Here is a 23,674-nt window from a genome sequence, read left to right as displayed (position 1 = left end):
TTTTCCAGATGTTGCGCTTGGTAGTTGATCTGCAGATCCCCGAGTTCGCTGAGATACTGATCGACATCATATTCTCCTACCTTCACATCAATACTTTTACAATACATCTCCAGCTTAGTCTATTTCTCCTATGGGTTCTGCTTCTTATTACGCAGCGCAAGATCTAGATACTTCGCAGTATCCACTTCGATAATCCGCACGAACTTACGTTCGGTAATCTCGCAATCTCTGATGCGCTGCCTTGTGGCTTTAACTGCTGCCTCTTCTGCCTTCTGCAATACAAACCAGTCAACCATTCAGCACATGAAACACAAAATTCAACCATAATGTCATCATATTAATTTATACAACACATACCCAGGCCATATCTTTCAACTGTCCCTCGATTCTGACTACGGCCTCTTCTTTCTCTTTCAACTTACTGTTTAACTGGAGCTCTGCCTCTAACTTCTGCTTGCGTGCACTTGCAACATTCATCTCCAATCCCCCACCTTCTGCTGCAATTCCTTCTTCTCCTTCTCCAATATCTCCTTATCAGTTTGCAAGGATACTACATCTTCTTGCAAATCACTAATTATGTTATCTAAGGTTTCCATCTGCGATTCATGTTGCGCACAGAACTGGCTCTTTTCCAACCACTTGTTAGTCATCACTACGAGGTCTGCCTTCAGCTTCTCACGTTCCATCTCTAGTCCGACAAACCCTACTAACTTGGCCTCCGTGGCCACCACTTTCTTATTCGCCTCTGCTAGCTCCGCCTCTAACTTTTTTATCGCCTCTACAAGAACATCAAGGTTAGCTTCGGCAATCCTTCTCCCCTCATGCTCCTCCTCAAGCATGGCCAATTTTTCAGCCATTTTAGAGCTGTTCTGCACATCTGCCGCATATTCCCTTCTAGTAGCAAATGCGCATACATAGCTCTACCAAATAATCACTAAACTTGTCAAGCATCAAATGCGATAGGCACTACTTGATACTAACTCTGAATACATACATGGTATTCATATACATATTCTATCAACCAAAGCTCACCATCCATATGCGGTCAGATACTTGTTGAAGCAAATCACCCTGACCGCTTAGCGACCCAACCGCTTTAGCAGGAAGGTGTGGCCTACTGATGTGCAACATCTCCTCCATCACCTCCGTTGACGCGGAAGGCACATACTCTGGCAAACCCTCTGCTTTATCAATTGCTTCTCTCCCTGCTGATGCAACAATAGAAACAACGGGGGCAACTGGTTCCCCACCTCTTGGTAGTGATGACACCATAAGGCTATTAGATGTCAGAGCAGTCAATCCCATCTCAGGAAGTTGTGGCATGGAGGGACGAACAAACGACCCTTCACCAACATCCTCACCTAGGTCACTCAACAAAAACACTGGCGTCTGCACTGCAGAGGATGTTAGTTGCTCTAGAAATGTGTTGGGTGACTCAAAATTACTTGTCCCCTCCGGGGATACAATGATGGCCTCCCTCAAAGGTGTCTCAGTCACTGCAGAGGATGCTATGCGAGCATCGACACCCAAGTTCCGACCGCCTACGACCTTGGCAGCTTCTGATTTCTGACAAATAGGAGCAATCTCCGAAATGGTGGCTTGGCCCACATCGACTGGCCGTGAAGGACTGCTTGTGGTCCCTGAACCACCCCTGAAAGCATCTTCTAAAAAACGATTCTTGCAGGAGGCAGAAGTGGGGCGCTTCCCTTCTGATCCATGCCTATGGCCAACGTCAGACCCTCTAGTCAAGGCAGAGGCAGAAGACATCGCCTTTTACGATACTATACAGGTATTGTGAGATCTCGCATCCACTAGCAAGTCATCATGCATCTAGGTAGTAGTTGTTGCTTCTGACAGATTGACTGTTGTAGAAGGCTGAGCCATAGGGACCACGACGCTTTTCGGGCCCTCTCCCAGGGAGGACCCTAGTGCAAAAGAGGAAGAAGGTGGCAGAGGTAGAGATGCCCCAGAGGCATCTTGGGTAATGTCAGAGCTTGCCCAAGTGGTAATTTCCCAGGCGTAAGCTTGGGGATTATCGAAGAAGAGCCTCTGGTGGCAGAAGCAGACCCTCTTAAAATACGAAGCTTGGACGAAATACATTTCCCATCGTCCGAATCTTCATTAGAAGATTCTTCTCGAGACTTCCTCTTTCCCAGGGCATCCTTTGGCAGAGGCACCTGTTGGAGAGGTTGGACTTGCAGAGCAGCAAAAGGTGTGGAAGACCGCCCATGTATGCGAGAAGACCTGCGAGCCAAAGCAGATTTGTCAGGGGACAATTCTGCGGTGGGGGAAGGGTCAGAACCATCCCTCTTTTTGCTCTCAAGGACTCCTTGATGCTTGGCACATGATACGAAGATCTCGGAGCACGTCCTTTCATGCTCAGTCTTTGATAATGACTGAGTCGAAGAAGCAGGGGGAGACCTTTTTAAGAACACTCCCAACTGCTTCGCACACATAGAAGTGATCTTGGCAACGGACATGTCACCCTTTAGTGTTCTGACTCGCATAGCCCCGAGATCAGTTCGATCCATAAAACAAATCCGAGTCATAATTTACATGCAATAGGGATTCATTACACCTCTGATACTAATGGCATTTTCCTTGGACTCGTGAAGGAGCCCTTTCTCTGTCAGCAGGCTTTGTCTTTCATGGCTCATGCTGACCTAAGGCCACGAGAAATCTGGAACATAAAATTAAATTGCAACAAAGAGGACCAGATCAATGGACAATCCTTTAAACGCAACATATTTACACGAAAGAAGGGAAAGAACAAAGTAAGGACAAAGGACACCTCTTATGACAACCCTCGCCAGAGGGAAGATCTCTTGGGGCAAGAATTCGGGGTACCACGCACCTCCAACTGCAAAGAAATGCTTCTCCCAATTCCTATGGGAGCTGTCAAAATTAGTGAAAATTGTTCGATCTTTTTTAGGAGAGAGGTAGATGGTCTTCCAGGGCTTGCCTTCTATTGCTTTATTCGACAATTTGGTAAAGCACACGTAGATATCATCCGATTGGATATCAAAGTTCCTGAGAGCTCCGATCATCTGAGCCCCAACTATGGATTGAATGGCATATGGGAGAAACTGAGAAATGTGAGCCCCAGAATTTGAAATTATATGGACCAGCAAAGCAGGAAGAGGAAATCGGAGCCATTCAATGTGTCTCAGGCTCATGATGATCTCACCAGGCTTGACCACATCTTTAAATCACCATTCTCTTAGCTCAGAGTCCGTGAGCATTCAGACTGTAACGTTGTCTGGGACGTCGAATGATTTGCGTCTACGGTCGAGTGCAGCTTTGTACCCCTCGCGGTCCACTGGTTCAGGAGATGAACGAGAAGACATGATTAGGAAGATTGGGGGATTGATTTCCTATGGAAGTGAAGGAGCAAATGATCTTAGGGTTTTTTCCTATGTTCTTCTCTGAGAAAATCGAGGTACGAGTTGGAAGATTTGAAAACGAAGTAATTTGAATTGAAACAACAAAGTGGGAGAGGAAATATCGTAATCGAGTGCGATACTCAGTAATAGTATTCACATTTAATTTGGAATGAAATTTTTCAGGGGACAATGTGATCATGCGTCTGCAGCCCACCTCAATTGACGGGAAGCGACAACTTTGGGCAAAATTTTTGGAGATGAAGAGTGAGCCCAAGGTTCGAACGGTTTGACGTGCATACCACATTTGAAACTCGGGCCGGGGGGCATTTGTTGGGCCCAAAATATTCGACCCAAAGAGCTTTTCCATTTTAAGTAAGTTGAAGCGGAGTGTTCTGGCCCTTGCAAAAGCTCAAGAATCAGAAGCTGCGGGTCAGAGGCAGTCTACACCTCTGTCCTCTACATACTTAATAGATCCAAAAGCATTTTTGAGGAAAATTCAGTTATTCCTCCGACCAATCAGGGAATAAACTTAACCAACTAACCACTTAATATTTTTTATTCTATAAATACCGAGTTCTCATTCAGATGAGGGGATCGAAATTTGACTTAAGCATCGGAGTGTCTTTCTTGCAGGTACTCCCTGACGGTTCGACGATCAGCAGAGTCATCTTCATTGACGAAGAAGCACCGGAGAACCGGAGTTCATTGACAAGTACCTCCAGATTTAGAAAGACAAAGTTGTTGCATCAACAGGTAGTAAAGGGAGAACTTAAATATTACCAGTATTAGGCAGCCTAACAAAATGTAGAAATTGTTGTGTTTGTACTATTTGGTAAAACGAGAGAATCACATGTAGGAAATAGGAATGAGGATCCTAGACAACCTATATATAGTCTACCATGTCATATGTTTGGGTGAAGAACGGCGGAGGACACACATCATGATGGCCTTCCATTGACTGAGCCAAATGCATCTATATTCTATAGTGATTGTGAGTCACTGCCTCTCGAATTGAAAGTGCCAAACTATTAATCCTCTGAAACATATATTTTTTTTCTTTCAAAAAACCAACTTTGTAAGTTATAACGAACAAAACCAACGAATGTTAGAGATTATCCACCGAAGCTATATCCCCGTTGGAATTTTTTTTCCAAAATGAGATTTTCTAAAAAATAATGTATATATATTTTTTTGTTTTTACTTTACCAAGTTTTTATATATATATTTTAATTTTTTTTGTCAAATATTTTAATTATATGTTTTTTTATAACATAAAAAGGAAGAAAAAAAAAGTAAGCATATGTTATAAAATATATATTATATTAATTTTTAATAAAAATTGTGTGTCTCAATCAAATTTTGAGGTGTTAATATAATGCCTTTTTTTCTCAAAATATGAAATTATATTTATGTCCTTAGGTATAACAATTTTTGGATGGTAAATGAGGTCAAAGGATTAATGTGTAACAATTAGTAGAATTTGGGGACTCATGTGATCCAAAATTTAAATTGGAGAGTTAAGTGATACATTTGGGAAAAATTGGGGACTGCATGTGCTATTTATTCTTAGTAATTATAATTAAATTTATTTTGAAAATAAAATAAATCTTAATTAGTGTTTTATAAGGAAACAAAATATTTTAAATAAATAATATATGATATAATTTGCAGGTCAACAATTAAATATTTATAGTCCACTACTGAATTCATCAAAATCATTTAATAACTATCCAATGGTTAAAATTAATGTAACCATAAATAGGTATATTTTTAACTTAACCATTAAATACTTCTATATATATAACCTTCTCAGAAGGTGATCATTTTCTCATATGAAACTACAATAAATCCCACTTGTTCAACTTCTTATTTAGCTCACTTTAGGAGACATTATGTCTCATAATTCACCTCGTAATTATATATAAATATTCAATTTCAATGTACTCGTTGAGTACAACACAAATCTACAAAATCTTTCACTAATTAATAATGAGTATTACTCAAAATTATGCCTCAAAATGTCTCTTTAAAATGGTGTAACACTCATTTTTCCAACAGTTATTTAATTATATTTTTGTTTATAATTGGTCTCATCAAGCACCTATATTTATGGTTGATGAGTTTCTAATATCAACAACAGTGTCCAAAGATTGGTAAATATATAATATTTTTTTACTAGTAATTAAAATTTTCTTTTACAACTTAAAAAACACTATCATTAAATGTCATCCCTTTTTATAGTGACAAATATGTGCAACCAATAAAGATAAAAAGAGTCGATAAGTTATTTTTGTAAGATTTATAGAGGGCACCGTGCTATATATTTGTTTCTCTTCTTTACTAGTTTCCCATGATCTGCGTGTAGTTTTTCTTCTTTTGGCTTTATTTTTCATTGCTATATGTGCAGAGTAGTTCTAGATGGCTAGCTAGCATAACTAGTTGGTTATTTTTTCAACAAAATGCATGATGCCCATTAAATAACTAAAGCAACCTTTTCCAGTTTCCACATTAGATATTTTGATATCTAAGAATATAAAGACAACACATAGAACTAATAGGTCATTTAGTTTAGTTTGCCCTCTTTTTTTCCTCTTTGAATGTAATCAAATTTGAATTTAATTTTAAATTATAATATTTAATAGAGTTTCTATTTTTACATATTTTTTAAACTTCTCAACGTGTGAGTTTTATGTCGAAAACTAATTCAATGGATAGGGAAAAGAGATAGACAGGAAAATTAGATAAATATCTTAAAGTAGATGCATTTACTCTTCGGAAAGTACTTTTTTAGTATCTTGCACGCCTACACTTAATGTATATAAATATATGAAAATATATTTGACAGTGATTGTTTTTAATAATACTACCTATATGTATTTTTTGTACATGAATACAATGTAAAATTTTGATTGTTGCACGATTGCTTAATTTCGCCGTTCTAAATTATTTCAATTTTTCTAAAAATTTATAAAAGGTATTCTATAATTATATAATTGTAATTGATTGACTAAAAACAATCACTATTACATTGATACTCATATATCTATATTTATATATATATATGTGTAATATAATATAATCTACCTGAGAACTTTTTGGAACTTTAGTTTCCGGGGTACGTAACTGAATTTGCATATCCAACACCAATTTTGCCAATTTAAGATTTTTTTATAATTTTACTGCACTGTTTCTAATAAAAATACGTAACATGCCAAAGTACTACTCATGTATATCGAAATTGATTTGATAGAGTTGTTCCCCATGTTAGTATTAATTGCAAGCTATAGTAGCAATTAAATCTTTAATGTATCACATGGCCTTTTTTTAAAAAAAAGATCAACTATATAAGGCATTTATATGATATATATATATATATACATTTTCTTTAGCGACATTAATTATACATAAACCTTTACCATTATCCTCAATCTTTTTCTGGAGCCATTGCAGCCATGAGCTCTACTATATATCAAGTGGTCAATTTGCATATTAATTGGCATGGAAACCCGTCGTTATCGATCTCCCAATTTATATATAAATATATGTATATATTATTTGCTATAAAGTGATCTTTATCTTAACATGCAACCATGACAAATTGAGAGCAATAGCTTCTACAACATCATACCGAATAATCAAAGCTTTACACAGTTGATTCATTATCTCTAATTGAATGATTCATTCCCCACTAGCAAGAGAAACTAGTATATATATATATAGTCTACACCTTCAAGCAAAGCTGCTATGATCAATAGATTCATCGAAACATAAATTTGATGCCAAAATCCACTACTCTCTCTTGAAAGTTATTTCCTTTGTGACATAAACAGAGGTAAGACTTAAAACATTATCTTACTATTATATCTAGATCTGTATTTCTCGTTCTATTATTTTATGAGAATTTGTGTACCTACACTTTCCATTTCTAAATTTCATGTCGAACTGAAGATTTTCTTGCATATTTTTCTTTTTCAGTGCTCTATGTGTTTTTTTGTTTTGTTTTTTTTTTTTGTATTTTTGAGATGGGATTTGAGAAGGTGCATGATATATCAAACCATGTTATCAAACGTGAATGATTATTCTCACATAATTTCTTTCTAAATAATATATATATATACACATACACACAGAGATGAGTAATAACAAAGATGATCAAGTAAAGGTGGAGACTATTGATAATGAAGTAGTGAAGGAAGCAGAATGCAGCTGCTGTGGTCTGAAAGAGGAGTGCACCGAAGCATACATCACCCAAGTTGAGGTCTCTTACAACGGAAAATGGGTCTGCGGCCTTTGCTCCGAAGCAGTCAAGGAAATGATGACGAGATCTCCTAAAACTGCCATTGACGAAGCTGTGAGCTTTCAATGGGAGTTTTGCCACAAGTACAATACTACTACCAGGCTCAATCCAAAGCTCTCCTTCACCTGTGATATGAGGGATTTTGCCAAAAGAACCTCTCAGACTAAAGACTATGATTCCAATAAGCTTTTTCGAAGCGTTAGCTGCGTCCCAAGATTTCATCTTAAAAAGTATTAGGCATATTATATTTGATATGTATGTCCATGTATATTTATATCATACAACTTCCCATATGAAATTTATATTGATACTTCTATTGTAGTCACGCAAAAATATTTTCGATAACTCCGAAAAAGAGTCGTGATACAGTATAATATACTTCATTAACTGTTAAGTCTGTCCATGCGATAGAAAGATTATTAATACACTATTTGAGTGTCATGATTATTTTTTTTTTGTTAAATCGAGTATTACATTTTTTTAAAAATGTTATACTGTATTTTTTATAACACTTTTGTAGTAAAACTAACAAATATCTATTATCTGTCACAATAATGTAAATTCAATTTACTAAAGTATTGTAAGCCAAAAATTTGAAAATTTAAATATTAAAATTAATGTCAAGCAAAATTTCACTTATGCCAATTTTATAGCATAATAGATTATTAATTTGAGTTCGACCCATTTAAGTTTATAAGAATAATCTCTTAATTACAATCATTTTGTTTAAAGGAACACATTTTCATTCCAATTACGTACGATGAAATTAATTACTTCTCTAATTTTGAATTTTTTTTTGGGTGAATTTGGAATTGTGGCTGAACTCAGCAAACTTGGTTGACTGAGCTGCCTACATACCCTGGTTGAGGGATCAAACCACATGTAGTTCTGAATGTGATATTTTAGAAAGTGAGTAGAATCTTAATGTGATATTTTAGAAAGTGAGTAGAAGAATTCCGGTGTGTTGACCCACGATTTGGCCAACTGACACGGAGTCAAAATATGGATGATATGAACAAATATAAAGAAAATAATATAATGACGAAAGTGAAGAAAACACAGCAATTTATAGTGGTTCGGCCCCAGGATCTGGTAATGACCTACGTCCACTTAGAATTATATTGATATGAAATCAGAAGTGTGATCAGAGAACTCGGGTTCAATGAGTTTCAGCACTTCATTTAAAGCAATACAAGTGTTTTGGCAGAAATTCTATCTTTCTCTCCTTTTTTCTCCCGTTCAAAAGAAAGGTCCCCCTCACTTTGAGCTATTTCTTGCTATTTATAGGCTCAAGGAGGGTTACAGATTATTTGTTGCAGATATTATCCCCTGAATAGTGGGATACTCGGAAGATTGCATGAGATAATTTCGGGATTTACAAAGATCTTCCCACAAATGTCGTTCTGCTAGTGGAACCACCTACCAGACTGGTCGCGGTATAGATAGGCTTGTCATGCTTCTGGTGTGTCTCTTGGTCGATACTCTAGCAGATGCTTCCAGGTGTTAGCCACGTATCAAGAATTTACTTGCCACGTCATAAATGCTAATTTACCTGATAACATTTGCCCCCCAAAGTTTATTTATTACGAACAGTGAATAAACTTTGAACGTATGACCTTTCGGTAACCCCTTCTGACGTGTCAGGACCCTTCGTGCATTTTTGAAAAAAAGCAAACTACTCCTGTCTAATCATGGCTTTTCAGTTCCCCAAAAACACTTTTGACGGCTATCATGTTTCCCCATACTTCGAAAAGGGAAACTCAATGATCACGCCTTTTGAATATCAGAGACAAACTTATATAAGATCACCAGAGCCATTTCTTTCCTTTTCACGCACGCCATTACTCTGTCGAAAACCCTAAAAACCAGAGCCTTACCTTCTCCGGCGAACGTTCTCCTGTGCTTTTTAGACTCAGACGGTGGGCTCCTTGACTCCCGAAGCTCTTACTTCCATCTCCACGATCATTTTCCTTGGTAAGTTTTTTGAAACTTCATGCTTCTAATTTCTCGTGGTGCATGCTTTTAAATGATGTACTGTTTGAGTCTCTCGGTATTTAGTTTGTGAACACTTGCAGATAGGATATTTTTGTAGACAGAGTAGGCTTATGAGTAAGTTTAAGACCCAGGATCAGTGCTTTTTAGGACGTAAAATCGAAGTTGCACTTCAATTCTTAAGCCAGTTGAAAATAATTTTTTCCCGCCGTAAGAGGAGTTGGAAAAGCTATTTCAAGAAAACTTTCCACTTTCACCCTTTGATCCGCTTCTTAAACTGTTCACACAGAAAGATTTAGTTTCTTGTTAGAATGCTGTTATATAAAGGCTTTAGCTTTTATATTCGACCAGTGTTATTCTGAAAGCCTTCTAGACTCCTCTGACCTCGCCTCCCCATTCTTCTGTTTGCAGATTTTAATGCCAGATTTGTGGGGAGGTGAGAGACCCATCAACGACGACCTCCTCGCCCAACTGCTCGAGGGAGAAGATCAACCAGCTGACCGCGTCTACCAGATACCTTTCTCATGAACTTTTTCCAGGCCGCACCCTTCTCCTCCAATGGCTCGTTCAAAATATTCTGGCAAGAAAAGGCCCGAGTCTGAAAGTAACCCTTCTTCTCCTGCCCAACCTGATTCGCAAGCGGGGGCTCCCTCGACCAGTGGTCGAGAGAATCTTGTTCCTGACCCTAATATCCAAACTAGGGCTCGTCCTCGCCATCAGAATCCGCCTGATGTCGAGTGGTATACTCCCCCAGCCAGTTCGATGACCCCTCGGATGGTCGCCAACTGCTTCAGAAAATACCCCCTAACGGGGGTAACCATTACACGCCCTACTGCGGACCAGAGGGCTAACCGTCCAGGAGGAGCGAACAGCGCCTGGTCCCGGTATCATATTGAAGCGGGGGCTTATCTCCCTCTTCATCCTTTCTTTGTGGGGGTGGCCAATTATTTCGGCGTCTCTCCCTTTCAAATAACTCCTAACGGATATAGGATGTTGGCTGCACTCTATGTCCTGTACAAACTTAACAAATGGCCAGAACCTTCACCTCATGAGGTTAACTACCTCTTTGACCTCAAGTCCAATCCTCAACACAATGGAACGGGCTTTTTTCACTTCTGTCACCAGGAAACCGGCCGGACGTTTTTGAGTGGCACCACCCATATATCGAACGTGGGGCATTACAACAAGGAGTATTTCTTTACTCCGGATATAGCTAGTAGCAACTTGGCCTTCACGAGAGGAGGTATAAATTTATCTTTGTCTTGGTTGATATTTTATCACGGAGTATTTCCTTTCATCATCTCTCAAACTTGATCTGCTTTTCAGGCCCTTGGTTACGTCCGACCCCGACACCAGACATGGTGTTGAGGTCTAACACCTTGGCCAAGATGTCTGCTGCAGCCAAATGTGTCAAAACTCTGACACTAGAAAAGAACTTGAGGTCTTCTGGCCTTCTGGCTCCTCGCCATGAAAATAGAGGGTCCGTAGCGGACGAACCTACTGCCGAGGGGGTTCCCGAGCAGCATCCTCCTGTGCCCTCCCCTAGGAGGAGGCCCACAGGAGTTACGATCAGGGAACCCACAGGCAGTCCTTCTGCAGAAAGGCCTTCTGCTCCCCAAGGCAAGGGGAAAGAAAAGGCCACAGATACTGTCGTTGACTTGGAGGTGTCTTCTGATTACAATGGTAACGTTATTTCGCTTTTAAATGATTTGCCAATCCCTTGTCATATGTTTGACGGGGATGGTAACTTTACATATGCGCCCAATCTAGGGCCAAACTTCTTCGTGCCAGAAAATGAGTATATGATTAATAGAGTCAATAGTATAGCGACCAGTAGTTGTAGCTCGGGTATTCACTTTATTATCTTCTTTCTGTTGCATTACTTACCTTCACCTTTCTCTTCCCTCACTAACCTCTTGTACTTATTTTCATGCAGAAATGTCGACTCCCAATATTTTTGACATGTACCAGGCCGAAGAGGAAGAGGAAATCCCTCAACTTCAACGGAGGTCAAAGAAGCGGACTGGTGAAACCAGTCAAGGTCCTTCAGCTAAGAAGAATCGACCAGAGGACCTTACTCAGGGTACACCAACTGGGCGAAGTCCTGCGCCAACTGGGCGAACTCCCACTCCTCCTCCAGCTCCTTCTGAATAGCAAAATACTCCTGCTCGATCCAACCCTTCACCTGCGCCTGCTAGGGAGCAGCTTTCTCGCGAAGAGGCCCATGGGGCCAGGCTCGTGAGCCGTGCCATCCGATCCGCCAAGAACCGAATTGAACGCATAGGCAAAGGTGTGCGTATTGGGACCGCCATGATCCAAGCTGAAGAGCTACCAGTCGACCAGATCCTGAACAGGGCTCTGAACGAGATCTCCAGCGTAAGTATCTCTTTATTCCTCGAGTCTTTGTTTTTTCAGACTTCGGGATAAGTCTTGACTTCTTTTTCTTTTGTTTACAGGCCTTACTTTCTGCCATTACTGCTCGTACCCGAGCCCAGGCCTATTATGAGCAGATTGAGGCTAAAGTTCTTGAGAAACATCAGGTGAAGGCGGCCGAGGAACTTTCGGCTGCTGAGGCCAAACATGCTAAGGAGTTGGAGACGGTGGTCCGAGAGAGGGATGCAGCGGTAACCAAACTGTCCGCGGTTGAAGCTGTAAAAGACGCAGCGGTTAAGCTGAGGGAAGAGTACCGGTCGTACAACAAAACTCATCTTCGCGAAATCAAGCATCTGGAGGGGGTAGTCAAGTCTAAGGACGAGACTATCGCCACTCTTGAGGGGAAGGTGCAGCGGCTGGAGCTTGATAACTCCAAGAATCTGGAAAAGTACAAAAGGACGACACTCCGATGTTTCTATAACTTCTGGAAACACAATCAGGGTGCTGACTTTAGTTACCTTTCGGAGGAAGTCAGAGCTGCGGAGTTGGCCCGGTGCGCTGCTCAACTGGCTGATGAGGAGGCAAGAGCTGCGACTCCTGCAACCCCAAGCGTCGTTGGCTTGGAAGAAGAAACCATCGAGGAAGTGACTGATCAGGTTGTTGCCCAGGACCCTCCTGCCCCCCATGCTTCTTAATTTATTTAACTATCTTTCTTTTTTGAACATGCGACCCACGGGTCGTGATGTAAAGACAATAGTTTCTTTTTTAAACTTTCCTGCACGGGCAGTAAATCTTTTTGTTCGAACAGTTACATCCAAGCAGCAATGCTTGCGGTGTAAAAGCTTAACTCTTAGTGCTATAATATTTTTACTTATTATAACGTTTGTCTGTATGACCGAACTTAGCATAGTACTTGGACATGATTTAACAAAACATATATTTTGAAAAAATACTCTAAGTACTTGAAGCATGCTTTCACTCATTTTGTTCATGTGTTTACATACCTTGAGAGTATGCTTTGCTATCGATGTGCCTTATATGCCCCCCAAGTGATCGAGGAGCTTTAGGTCCTTGGTCACTTGCCTTGACCATGGCCTGTCCGAACATTCTTGTTCGTGCGGAAAAATGATACTTGTAATACAGCAAAACAACACACGTAATGAACAAATACTTGCAAATGTAAATTCACAAAGGCTGGAAAGAACGACTGGCTAAGCACAGTCCCTTATAATTTCGTATTAAAAATGGACTAATCATGTCTTTACGAGCGATTCTGAAATAGAATCTTACATATACGAGCAGTTAGCCACACAACGTGGCTAACCCTCTTTGCAAAACTTGTAAAAGAAAATTTAAACAAGCCAGTCCTTTAAGAAGGGCTGTTCATTGATAATACTTGCGCAGGTGTTCTCCATTCCAATAGCGTGGAACGAGATCTCCGTTTAAGCGCGCGAGTTTATAGGTGCCTGGGTGAAGGACTTCTTCAATTTGGTAAGGCCCTTCCCAGTTAGGTCCGAGCATTCCAGCTGTGGGGTCGCGGGTATTCAAGAAAACTCGTCGTAACACCAAGTCTCCGACGTTGAATCTTCTTTCTTTAACTTTGGAGTTAAAGTACCGGGCGACTTTTTGCTGATAAGCAGCAACTCGGAGTTGAGATTTTTCTCTTATCTCGTCAATTGAGTCTAAGGACTCCAGCATTAGCTGGCTGTTTTGGTCTTGATCGTACGTTAAACGCCGATGTGAGGGGGGATTTATCTCGACGGGTAACATGGCCTCATACCCATAAGCTAAGGAAAATGGGGTACGTCCTGTGGCTGTTCGATGAGATTTTCTATACGACCAGAGGACTTCAGGTAGTTGTTCTGGCCATGCTCCTTTAGCTTCTTCAAGTCTTTTCTTCAGGGTGTCCTTGAGGGTTTTGTTTACAGCTTCGACTTGCCCATTCGCTTGGGGGTGTGCAACTGAAGAAAAGCTCTTAATTATCCCATGCCTTTCGCAGAAATCAGTGAACAAGTCGCTGTCAAATTGGGTCCCGTTGTCTGATACCATCTTTCTGGGCAAACCATAGCGGCACACAATGTTCTTGATGACAAAGTCGAGAACTTTCTTGGTCGTTATGGTTGCGAGTGGTTCAGCTTCGACCCATTTTGTGAAGTAATCGACTGCCACAACTGCGTACTTTACTCCTCATTTTCCTGTTGGTAGTGATCCAATTAAGTCTATTCCCCATATTGCGAAAGGCCATGGGCTCTGCATCTGCTTTAATTCGTTTGGAGCTGCTCGTGGGATTTTGGAGAACCTTTGACATTTATCACATCTTCGTACGTACTCCATTGAATCCTCATTCATTGTTGGCCAGAAATAGCCCTGTCGGAGAACTTTTTTCGCCAAACTCTGCCCCCCAGCGTGATCTCCGCAGAAGCCTTCATGCCCCTCTTTCATGAGTTCTTTGGCTTTTTCTGATGTAATGCACCTGAGCAGTGGCATTGAATATCCTCTTCGGTACATAACACCGTCGAGCAGTATGTACCTAGCAGCTTGCCTTTGCAGAGTTCTGGCTTTGTTTCTATCTGCTGGCAATGTCCCATTTCTCAGGTACTCCAGGTAAGGCGCCATCCATGTATCTTCCATACGAATTTCCATGCTGGCTTCGGCCGCATCAATGCTTGGTTCACTTAATCTCTCTACTGGGACTATATTCAAGGCGTCAGCATCTTTAGCACTTGCGAGTTTGGCCAAGGCGTCTGCATTCGAATTCTGGTCTCGCGGAATCTGCTGGAGGGTGTACTTTGTAAACTGTGCTAGCAAATCTTTCGTTTTGTTGAGGTAAGCCATCATCTTTAATCCTCGCACTTGATATTCTCCCAGGACTTGATTCATGATCAGCTGAGAGTCGCTGTAAACATCGAGTGCTTTTATATTCATATCCCTAGCCATTCTCAGCCCAGCGAGGAGTGCCTCGTATTCCGCTTCATTGTTTGACGCTGCGAAGTCAAACCTGATTGCGCAGTGAAATCGATGCCCTTCGGGCGTTATCAATATCACTCCCGCTCCAGCGTGAGATTCATTAGATGATCCATCCGTGAATAGCTTCCATGAAGGAGTCTTGTCTTGAGGCATGGACGCTTCAGGCTGTTCGCACAACTCGTTGTTGGGGAGTTCGGTGAACTCCGCAATAAAATCGGCCAAGACTTGCCCTTTTATTGCTGCTCGTGGTGAATAAGTTACGTCGAACTGTCCTAATTCGACCGCCCATTTTAACAGTCGACCGGCCACCTCCGGTTTTTGGAGTACTTGCCGAAGGGGCTGGTCAGTCAGAACCGTGATAGGATGAGCTTGGAAGTAGGGACGCAACTTTCTGGAGGTTAGAATTAGGCAATATGCTAATCTTTCGATCGGAGGATATTTTAATTCCGCACCGATGAGCCTTTTGCTGACGTAATAAACAGCTTTTTGTACACCTTCTTCCTCCCGTATTAGTACTGCACTAGCAGCAACTTCGGTAATCGCCAGATAAATATACAAAGTCTCTCCTTCGATCGGTTTTGATAGGATGGGAGGTTGCGACATATGATTCTTTAAGGTCTGGAATGCTTGCTCGCAATCCTCCGTCCATTCAAACTTCTTATTTCCCCTGAGTAGATTGAAGAATGGAACGCACTTGTCAGTTGATTTTGAGATGAATCTACTCAGGGCAGCGATCCTTCCGGTCAGGCTTTGTACATCCTTGATTTTCTTCGGCGACTTCATGTCGATCAGGGCTTTTATCTTGTCGGGGTTGGCCTCGATTCCTCTTGAATTTACTATGAACCCCAAAAACTTCCCCGATCCGACTCCAAAGGAACATTTGAGGGGGTTTAATTTCATCTGATACCTTTTCAGCACGTCAAAGCATTTCTGCAAATCCCTCACATGTCCTTCTGCCCTTTTGGACTTTACGAGCATGTCATACACATATACCTCCATGCTTATCCCAATTAGCTCTTTGAACATGTGGTTTACCAGTCGTTGGTAAGTCGCACCTGCGTTTTTCAGTCCGAAGGGCATTACTCTGTAACAATATAAGCCCGTATCGGTCCGAAAGCTGGTGTGATCCTCGTCAGGGGGGTGCATGCTGATTTGGTTGTAACCCGAATATGCATCCATGAACGAGAGGATCTCATGTCCTGCAGTTGCATCGACTAGCTGGTCGATCCTCGGGAGTGGGAAGCAGTCTTTTGGGCAGGCCTTATTGAGGTCTGTAAAATCCACACAGGTCCGCCACTTGCCGCTTGGCTTGGGGACCAGCACCGGATTTGAGACCCACGACGGATAAAACGCTACCCTGATGAACCCATTTTCTTTAAGTCTTTCGACTTCTTCTTTTAAGGCCTTTGATCTATCTTTATCGAGCAGCCTTCTTTTCTGTTGCACCGGTGGAAAGGCTTTGTTTATGTTCAGGACATGGCTGATTACTGCAGGGTCTATTCCAACCATGTCTTTATGCGACCAGGCGAAAACTTCTTGGTTCTCTTGCAAGAATCTTACCAGTGCCTGTTTTGTGGTAGGTTCTAAATTCTTCCCAACCCTCACGACTCTGGTTGGATCTTTTTCATCGAGTTGGACCTCTTCCAGGTCCTCGATGGGTCCTATATTTTCTTCAAAATCTCCAAAGCGAGGATCCAAATCTATATCCTCACTTTGGGCAACACCCTATTTGGTGACTTTACCACCTGATTGGGTTTGACCGTCTTCTGTCATCTGCAATCGTTCTGGGTTGGCGCTCTTCAACGTTCCACTTTTTGCCTTTGTAATTGAGGCATTGTAACATTCTCTGGCCTCCCTTTGGTTTCCTAAAACGCATCCTACTCCTGCGTCTGTTGGGAACTTCATGGCTAGATGCGACATGGAGGTGATGGCCCTCAGCTCAACCAGTATGGGTCTTCCAATAACGGCATTATATGCTGAAGGACAATCGACCACTACAAAAGAGGTGAGTAGTGTCCTCGAGGCAGGCGCTGTACCCGTTGTTACTGGGAGTTTGATCATCCCGGCTGGTGCGAGTCCTTCTCCAGAGAAGCCGTATATGGTTTGATTGCAGGGCTCCAAGTCCTTTACAGACAATTTCATGCGTTCCAGTGTTGATTTATACAGGATGTTCACTGAACTTCCTGTATCGACCAGTACTCTTTTTACCATCATATTGGCCATCTGGACATCCACGACCAGCGGATCGGAATGTGGGAACCGGACGTGCTGGGCATCGTCCTCAGAGAAGGTTATACCGTACCCCCTTGAGCGTGCCTTTTTTGGCGCGCGGTCCTCCACAATCATAATCTCGATGTCCTGGTCATGGCGTAGAGTTCGAGCATATCGTTCTCTTGCCTTTCCGCTATTTCCCGCGAGGTGCGGGCCTCCACAGATGGTTAAGAGCGTTCCGGCTACGGGGGCAGGCTGTAATGGTGGCGAGCGCTGTCGTGTAGACGTCTGCTCGTTGCCACCTGGAGCTTCTCGTTGGGAAGTTCCCGAGGCTCGTACGTACCTTCTCAAGTGTCCTTGTCTTATAAGGAACTCGATTTCGTCTTTTAACTGGTTGCATTCATTAGTGTCATGTCCGTAGTCGTTATGGTAACGACAGAACTTGGTGGTGTCTCTTTTCAAAATGTCCTTTCGAATGGGCCCAGGTTTCTTGTAAGGCACACTAGAGCTCGTGGCCTGGTAAACCTCTCCTCGAGACTCGATGAGGGCAGTGTAGTTAGTGAACCTAGGTTCATAACGATTACCCTTGGCACGTTTATTGTCGGAGGTGGAGGGCTCGTTATATGGCCGTTTCCCGCCATTTTTGCCATTACCGTTGCCGTTTTTATGGCCTTTGTCGTTTCCATTAGGTTTGGACCCATTGGCGGCTTTGGAAGGTTCGGTGGCCTTTTTACCCTTGTTCGAGGGTTTCCCATCGTCAGCAATGGCTTCCTCGAGCTTTATGTAACGATCGGCTCGATCCAAGAACTCTTGGGTTGTTTTAACTCCGTCCTTACGAAGACTTTTCCAAAGGGGCGAACGGCGCCTTACTCCCGCGGTTATAGCCATCATTTTTCCTTCGTCTCCGACTGTCTTTGCTCCGGCTGCCGCTCGCATAAAACGCTGGATGTAATCCTTTAGTGATTCCCCATCCTGCTGGCGGATCTCGACCAGTTGGTTTGCTTCGGTCGGGTGGACACGACCTGCGTAGAACTGTCCGTAGAACTCCCTTACGAACATTTCCCAGGAAACTATGCTTGCCGGTGGGAACTTAAAGAACCATTCCTGCGCGGCTTCAGAAAGTGTTGCAGGAAAGATCCTGCACCGAGCGTCTTCGGACACTTTCTGAATGTCCATCTGGATTTCAAACTTATTCACATGCGAGACGGGATCCCCGTATCCGTCAAAGTTCGGGAGAGTAGGCATTTTGAACTTGCTGGGAGTCTCAGCGTTGGCTATTCTTTGGATAAATGGAGTGCCCTTTCTCCTATCGTGGTCGATGTAAGAGGTCCTTCCTCCGACCAGCTGTTGCACAGCCTGATTTAGCGCGTCTATCTAGGCTTGCAACGCAGTGGGAATAGCTACGGTCTCTGCTGCTGGGGGAATGTTCTCACCATGCTTCTCCCGACGATCATTGAGTATGTCTCTTAGATCTTCTTCTCTTCTCCGTTGCTCGCTACCTCCGAGCCGGTTGAAGACATTATTTTGCCTGGGTTGCCCCCCAGCATCTTGTCTATTTGGTTGGTCATCTTGAGGTATTTGGCCCCTGCCTTTACCTCTATTTCCGTTCCTTTCATCAGCATTGCCCTTGCCTGAGTCAGCCTCGTTGTAGCCGTGGCCATCTTTGAACTTTGATTGGCTGTGGTAAGATTGGTTGTTCCCTCTATTCCCGTCTCTGGCAGAAGCACCTCGAGCGTTAGAGGGTGGCCTGCGCTGGTCGCGATGTCCCCTTGCATTATCATGCCATGGGGGTCCACGGACCGCAGAGCCTAACTCCGAGTCCCTCCTGTTACCAGGAGGGTAGTGACCTCTGTTCGCTTGGGGTGGCCCATCATTCTCGCGGCGTCTAGGACTACGAGGCTGTCGCTCGGCCCTATTCTGCCTTTGCTGCGGGGGATTCCCTCGAGCAGCTTGGGATGGCGGATTTGCCTCGCGGTCCAGTGGGACGTCGTCCTGGGGCATTTGAGGCTGCTCGGGCCTTTGCGGACTTGAAGGATGGACTGGTGGGCTAGGATTGGGACTCTTCTGAGGTGGCCCATTCTCAGGTTGGTTAGGCTGCGAGGCAGGCGCGGCCTGATTTCTGGCCAACAGCAAGGCCGCTTCAAGGGCTGCCATGGCCTCGGTCTGGCGGCGATCTACCTCTGCTTGTCTCTCGCTCAACTCCGCCCGCTGACGATCAAGTTCCTGCTGCTGCCTTGCCATAGCTTCTGCGGCAGTCTCTTGATTGGCTCTCAGACTAGCCAATTCTTCTTGCAACGCACCCAGGGTGCTCTTCAACGTCGCGTCGTCCATTTCCTCCTCTTCAAAATCCAGTTGCGGCTCATCTTCCGCCATGCTTGCGGGTGGAGGAGGAGGTGGTGGATTCGATGGTGCAGTGGCGGCAGTTTGGCCAGTTTTCCTTCCTGCTTTCGCCATCGGTTTTCTTAACAGCAATGAATTGTCCTCTCAATGAAAGCACCAGAATGTTGACCCACGATTTGGCCAACTGACACGGAGTCAAAATATGGATGATATGAACAAATATAAAGAAAATAATATAATGATGAAAGTGAAGAAAACACAGCAATTTATAGTAGTTCGGCCCCAGGATCTGGTAATGACCTACGTCCACTTAGAATTATATTGATATGAAATCAGAAGTGTGATTAGAGAACTCGGGTTCAATGAGTTTCAGCACTTCATTTAAAGCAATACAAGTGTTTTGGCAGAAATTCTATCTTTCTCTCCTTTTTTCTCCCGTTCAAAAGAAAGGTCCCCCTCACTTTGAGCTATTTCTTGCTATTTATAGGCTCAAGGAGGGTTACAGATTATTTGTTGCAGATATTATCCCCTGAATAGTGGGATACTCGGAAGATTGCATGAGATAATTTCGGGATTTACAAAGATCTTCCCATAAATGTCGTTCTGCTAGTGGAACCACCGACCAGACTGGTCGCGGTATAGATAGGCTTGTCATGCTTCTGGTGTGTCTCCTGGTCGATACTCTAGCAGATGCTTCCAGGTGTTAGCCACGTATCAAGAATTTACTTGCCACGTCATAAATGCTAATTTACCTGATAACACGGTGAATTACCATTTAGGAATCCATGGTAATTTTCGAAATTTATGAAATACTGGTAGATGACCATATCATGGAATTATTTGAAAGTTAGAAAAAATTCTGAGGTGAATGATCTTTTATGAAATTATGAGAGTTGTGTTCGATATTTGAGAATTTTTAGAATTTGTGACTGTACTTAGTTTTAATGACTAAGTTACCTACGTATCCTTTAAGGAATCAAGTCAAACGTAATTCATGGATTTTTGTATCTTTGAGAATTAAGTTGCTTGGAGATTTTCACCATTTAAGGTGGGGTTTTGAGGTGAATGACTTCTTTTAGAATTTTTGTTGATGTGAATGACCTCGTTTGGAAAGTTTGAGGTGAATAACCTCATTGAGAAATTTGGGGAGTTTGTGACTGCACCTAACCTTAGCAGTTAGGTTGCCTATATATCCGAAGAATCAAGTCGAACGTAGTTCAAATTCTTTGTATATTTGTATTCTTTGAACACTTTGAGTTTGTTTTGAATTGAAATTACTCTCATGAATAAGTTTGGAGACAAGTTGAATTACAATTCTATTTTGATGAGAATTGTGAACCAAAATTTAAAATTTCTTGAGACTTGGTGTCTTTATGAAAGTAATTTGAATCTTATAGTATGAAATTGAATCCAATAATAGTTGAGAGAAATATGTTTTGAAAAAAATATGATAACTGTGTTTATGGTTATTTTTATATTTTTTTTCATACTTTGATTTTAATTGGAATATTTTTTTGTTGCTTAACATTCCAAATTTCTCTCATTGAATTGAATGTGAATTATTTTTCATTAGTTGACAGCACATGTCTTTCGGCTTTGGATTTACCCTACGCATTTTGTTTTGCTTGAGCTTAATAGTTTTGACATTTTGCATGGCACACACATAACACTACAACAATTTTGATATTCAATGACTCCCTACAATGTCTTACACCATTGATGTAAGACATTAAAAATTAGGAGGGATTTTAAATGTCTTATGTTGGGAGACATTGAATTTTTTTATTAATTACTAAAATTATAAGACATTAAAAGTGTAGGAAGACGTTGAAAAACTAGGGGCTAAGCATGTGTCCAAGGAAGACATCCAACGTCTCCGGCTATTTCTCCTCTTTCTCTTCTCTTCCTCACACGCGATTTACACAGAGGCGAATTGGGGTTTTTTCTGGCGATTTCTAGGGCTTCCAAGGTACGGGTTTCTCTCCATTTTCAAGGTTTTGAGTTAAATATTTTTGAAAAAAAACTACCGGTTTAGCATTAAGATGATATGTATATGTGATTTTGTGTTAATTTTTTATGATTATGAGTTTTTTCAATAGATTTGTAGGATTTTCTTGGAGTAAGAACATAAGGTAAGAACTTGAGATTTTGACTCAAAATTTCAATTTCAAGCACAAATTTGAGGTAAGGTTTCAAAATAATATATATAAATCATTGTTAAAATGATATTTAGTGAAAATTTTCTTTAATAGTAGATTTTTAGTGGGTTTTTAAGATAATCATTACTTTGTTGACAATGTAGAAAAAAATTTAATTTTACATATCACACTGTATAGATTTGATTAAGTATATATGTTTATGATTTTTTTAATTTTAATTATTTATTTTGAAAATCAGGTATATTTGTAAATATATATTTAAAAAAATTTATTAAAATTCTAGCTATTTTGATTATATATAATAATGTTTAAATAAATTTATTAAATCATTTTAAAAATTAGAGATACATGAAAAGTTATATGTTTTTGTTGATTATTGAGTTTTTAGTGACTTATTTGTTAGAGTTTATAGGTCTAATATATACCAAATTTTTGTTTAGGTTAATTAGTGGCTCATTGGAATTTTTTTATTTGTTTAGGTTATTAGATTTTTAGTGATCACTACAAAAAAATTGGTCTTTCTCGATGGGCCAGGCCTGCCGAGATTGAGCAATCACGATGGGCAGGGCCTGTCGAGAATCTGAGTGCCAAGATTGTTTCTATGTTAAATGTCGGCAGTTTTAGCCCACCGAGATAAGGAGCAATTTGATGGCTGATGAGACTATCTCGACAGGTCCGGCCCATCGAGAATTGGTGTGAGTGTTTTTTTCAGCGGCTTCGTTTGGCCCGCCGAGATAAGGCATTGCAGGGGGAATAATAATTGTAGTTTTTTTTCTTTTTCCCCCTGCTATATTTCATTGATTATATCTTGTATTTACAACAGACCTAGACAATTTACAGCAGATAAACATACTATAAAATATTTATATATATATTTATGATAACATGCTATCTAAATATTACTCAAAAACTCATAAAAAGTGTATAGATCTATGTTGTGAATATATATTGCAAGTTAGTATTATTAGCCTAGCTATAAACAATAGTCTAGCTAATTAATAAACTCTAACTGAAAGTCTTGTCTAGCATGCACAATCTACTCTAACTAAATACAATAGTCATGCCAACATATACTTAGTGAAGTATTCCATCCATTCCTCACGCATAGTGTTGACCTCATCCATTGTAAATATGATTTTTCCATGACACTACAAAGTAAAAGTCAATTTCAAACTATACATTAGTAGTGTCTTGATAATTGAAAGTGTATAAAGATATGTCAAGTACTTAAATGCTTCAAAAGATATTATTTTGGGTCTTTCTCCAAAGTTAAATCTCTTATTAGTCGCATGACGTAAAAACTGCAAACGGTATCATTAGGTTGTCGAGGACCCTGCAAATATTTATATTATACAATTTATTATATTAATCAATGAATTATAAAAAATAAATCAAATGAAATTAGTTTCTCATTTGAAATCTTACTTCAACTGGAAACCAAGTGATGCCCTGAAATCATACTTCAACTGGAAACCAAGTGATGCCCTCGACCTTCCTTCTCGGATTATATAAAGCATTGTGGATTCCAAATGCACTAAAAATTAAATGAGATTTTAATTAAATGATGTACTAAAAATTCCAAATGCATTGCAGTACAAAGTTGAAATGAATCTAACCTTTTGACTACATTCATAGCACCTTCTTTTGGATCGCTACAAGCTGGATCAAAAAAATATACATACTAGCTGGATGCATAAATGACTAGCAACATCCAGTGTCACCTATAAAAACAATGTAAGACATTATTTATTAATAATTGAAAAGAAAAAATTATAAATATATACAAGAAATTATTTCATACACAGAGTTATAAGCTACCAATAACATTGTTCCTTTATTTGTTATTGCTAAACGATTGGAAAGTGCTCTTGCTCGATCTTCATTATTTGACTTTGTATTAATACATGCAAACAGAGACAGCTCCATCAACATAGTCGAATGAGAAACTCTTA

General features: G+C 40.9%; 2 protein-coding genes across 2 annotated transcripts; both read left to right on the top strand.

Moving 5' to 3' along the window:
- The first annotated feature begins 7,515 nt into the window (after positions 1–7,515).
- LOC133805812 (uncharacterized) lies at positions 7,516–7,917 on the top strand. The gene has a single exon (XM_062243963.1). It carries the CDS (start codon positions 7,516–7,518, stop codon positions 7,915–7,917), a length of 402 nt encoding a protein of 133 aa, XP_062099947.1.
- A 4,060-nt stretch (positions 7,918–11,977) lies between these two features.
- On the top strand, positions 11,978–23,331 carry LOC133805811 (uncharacterized). The gene is made up of 3 exons (XM_062243962.1): positions 11,978–12,048; positions 12,129–12,355; positions 23,316–23,331. Exons 1-3 carry the CDS (start codon positions 11,983–11,985, stop codon positions 23,329–23,331), a joined length of 309 nt encoding a protein of 102 aa, XP_062099946.1. The 5' UTR covers positions 11,978–11,982.
- The last annotated feature ends 343 nt before the right edge of the window (positions 23,332–23,674 follow it).

The sequence above is a fragment of the Humulus lupulus genome, chromosome X (genome assembly GCF_963169125.1).
Source record: "Humulus lupulus chromosome X, drHumLupu1.1, whole genome shotgun sequence".
Classification (NCBI taxonomy): domain Eukaryota; kingdom Viridiplantae; phylum Streptophyta; class Magnoliopsida; order Rosales; family Cannabaceae; genus Humulus; species Humulus lupulus.
This window is presented reverse-complemented; position numbering and strand designations above follow the sequence as displayed.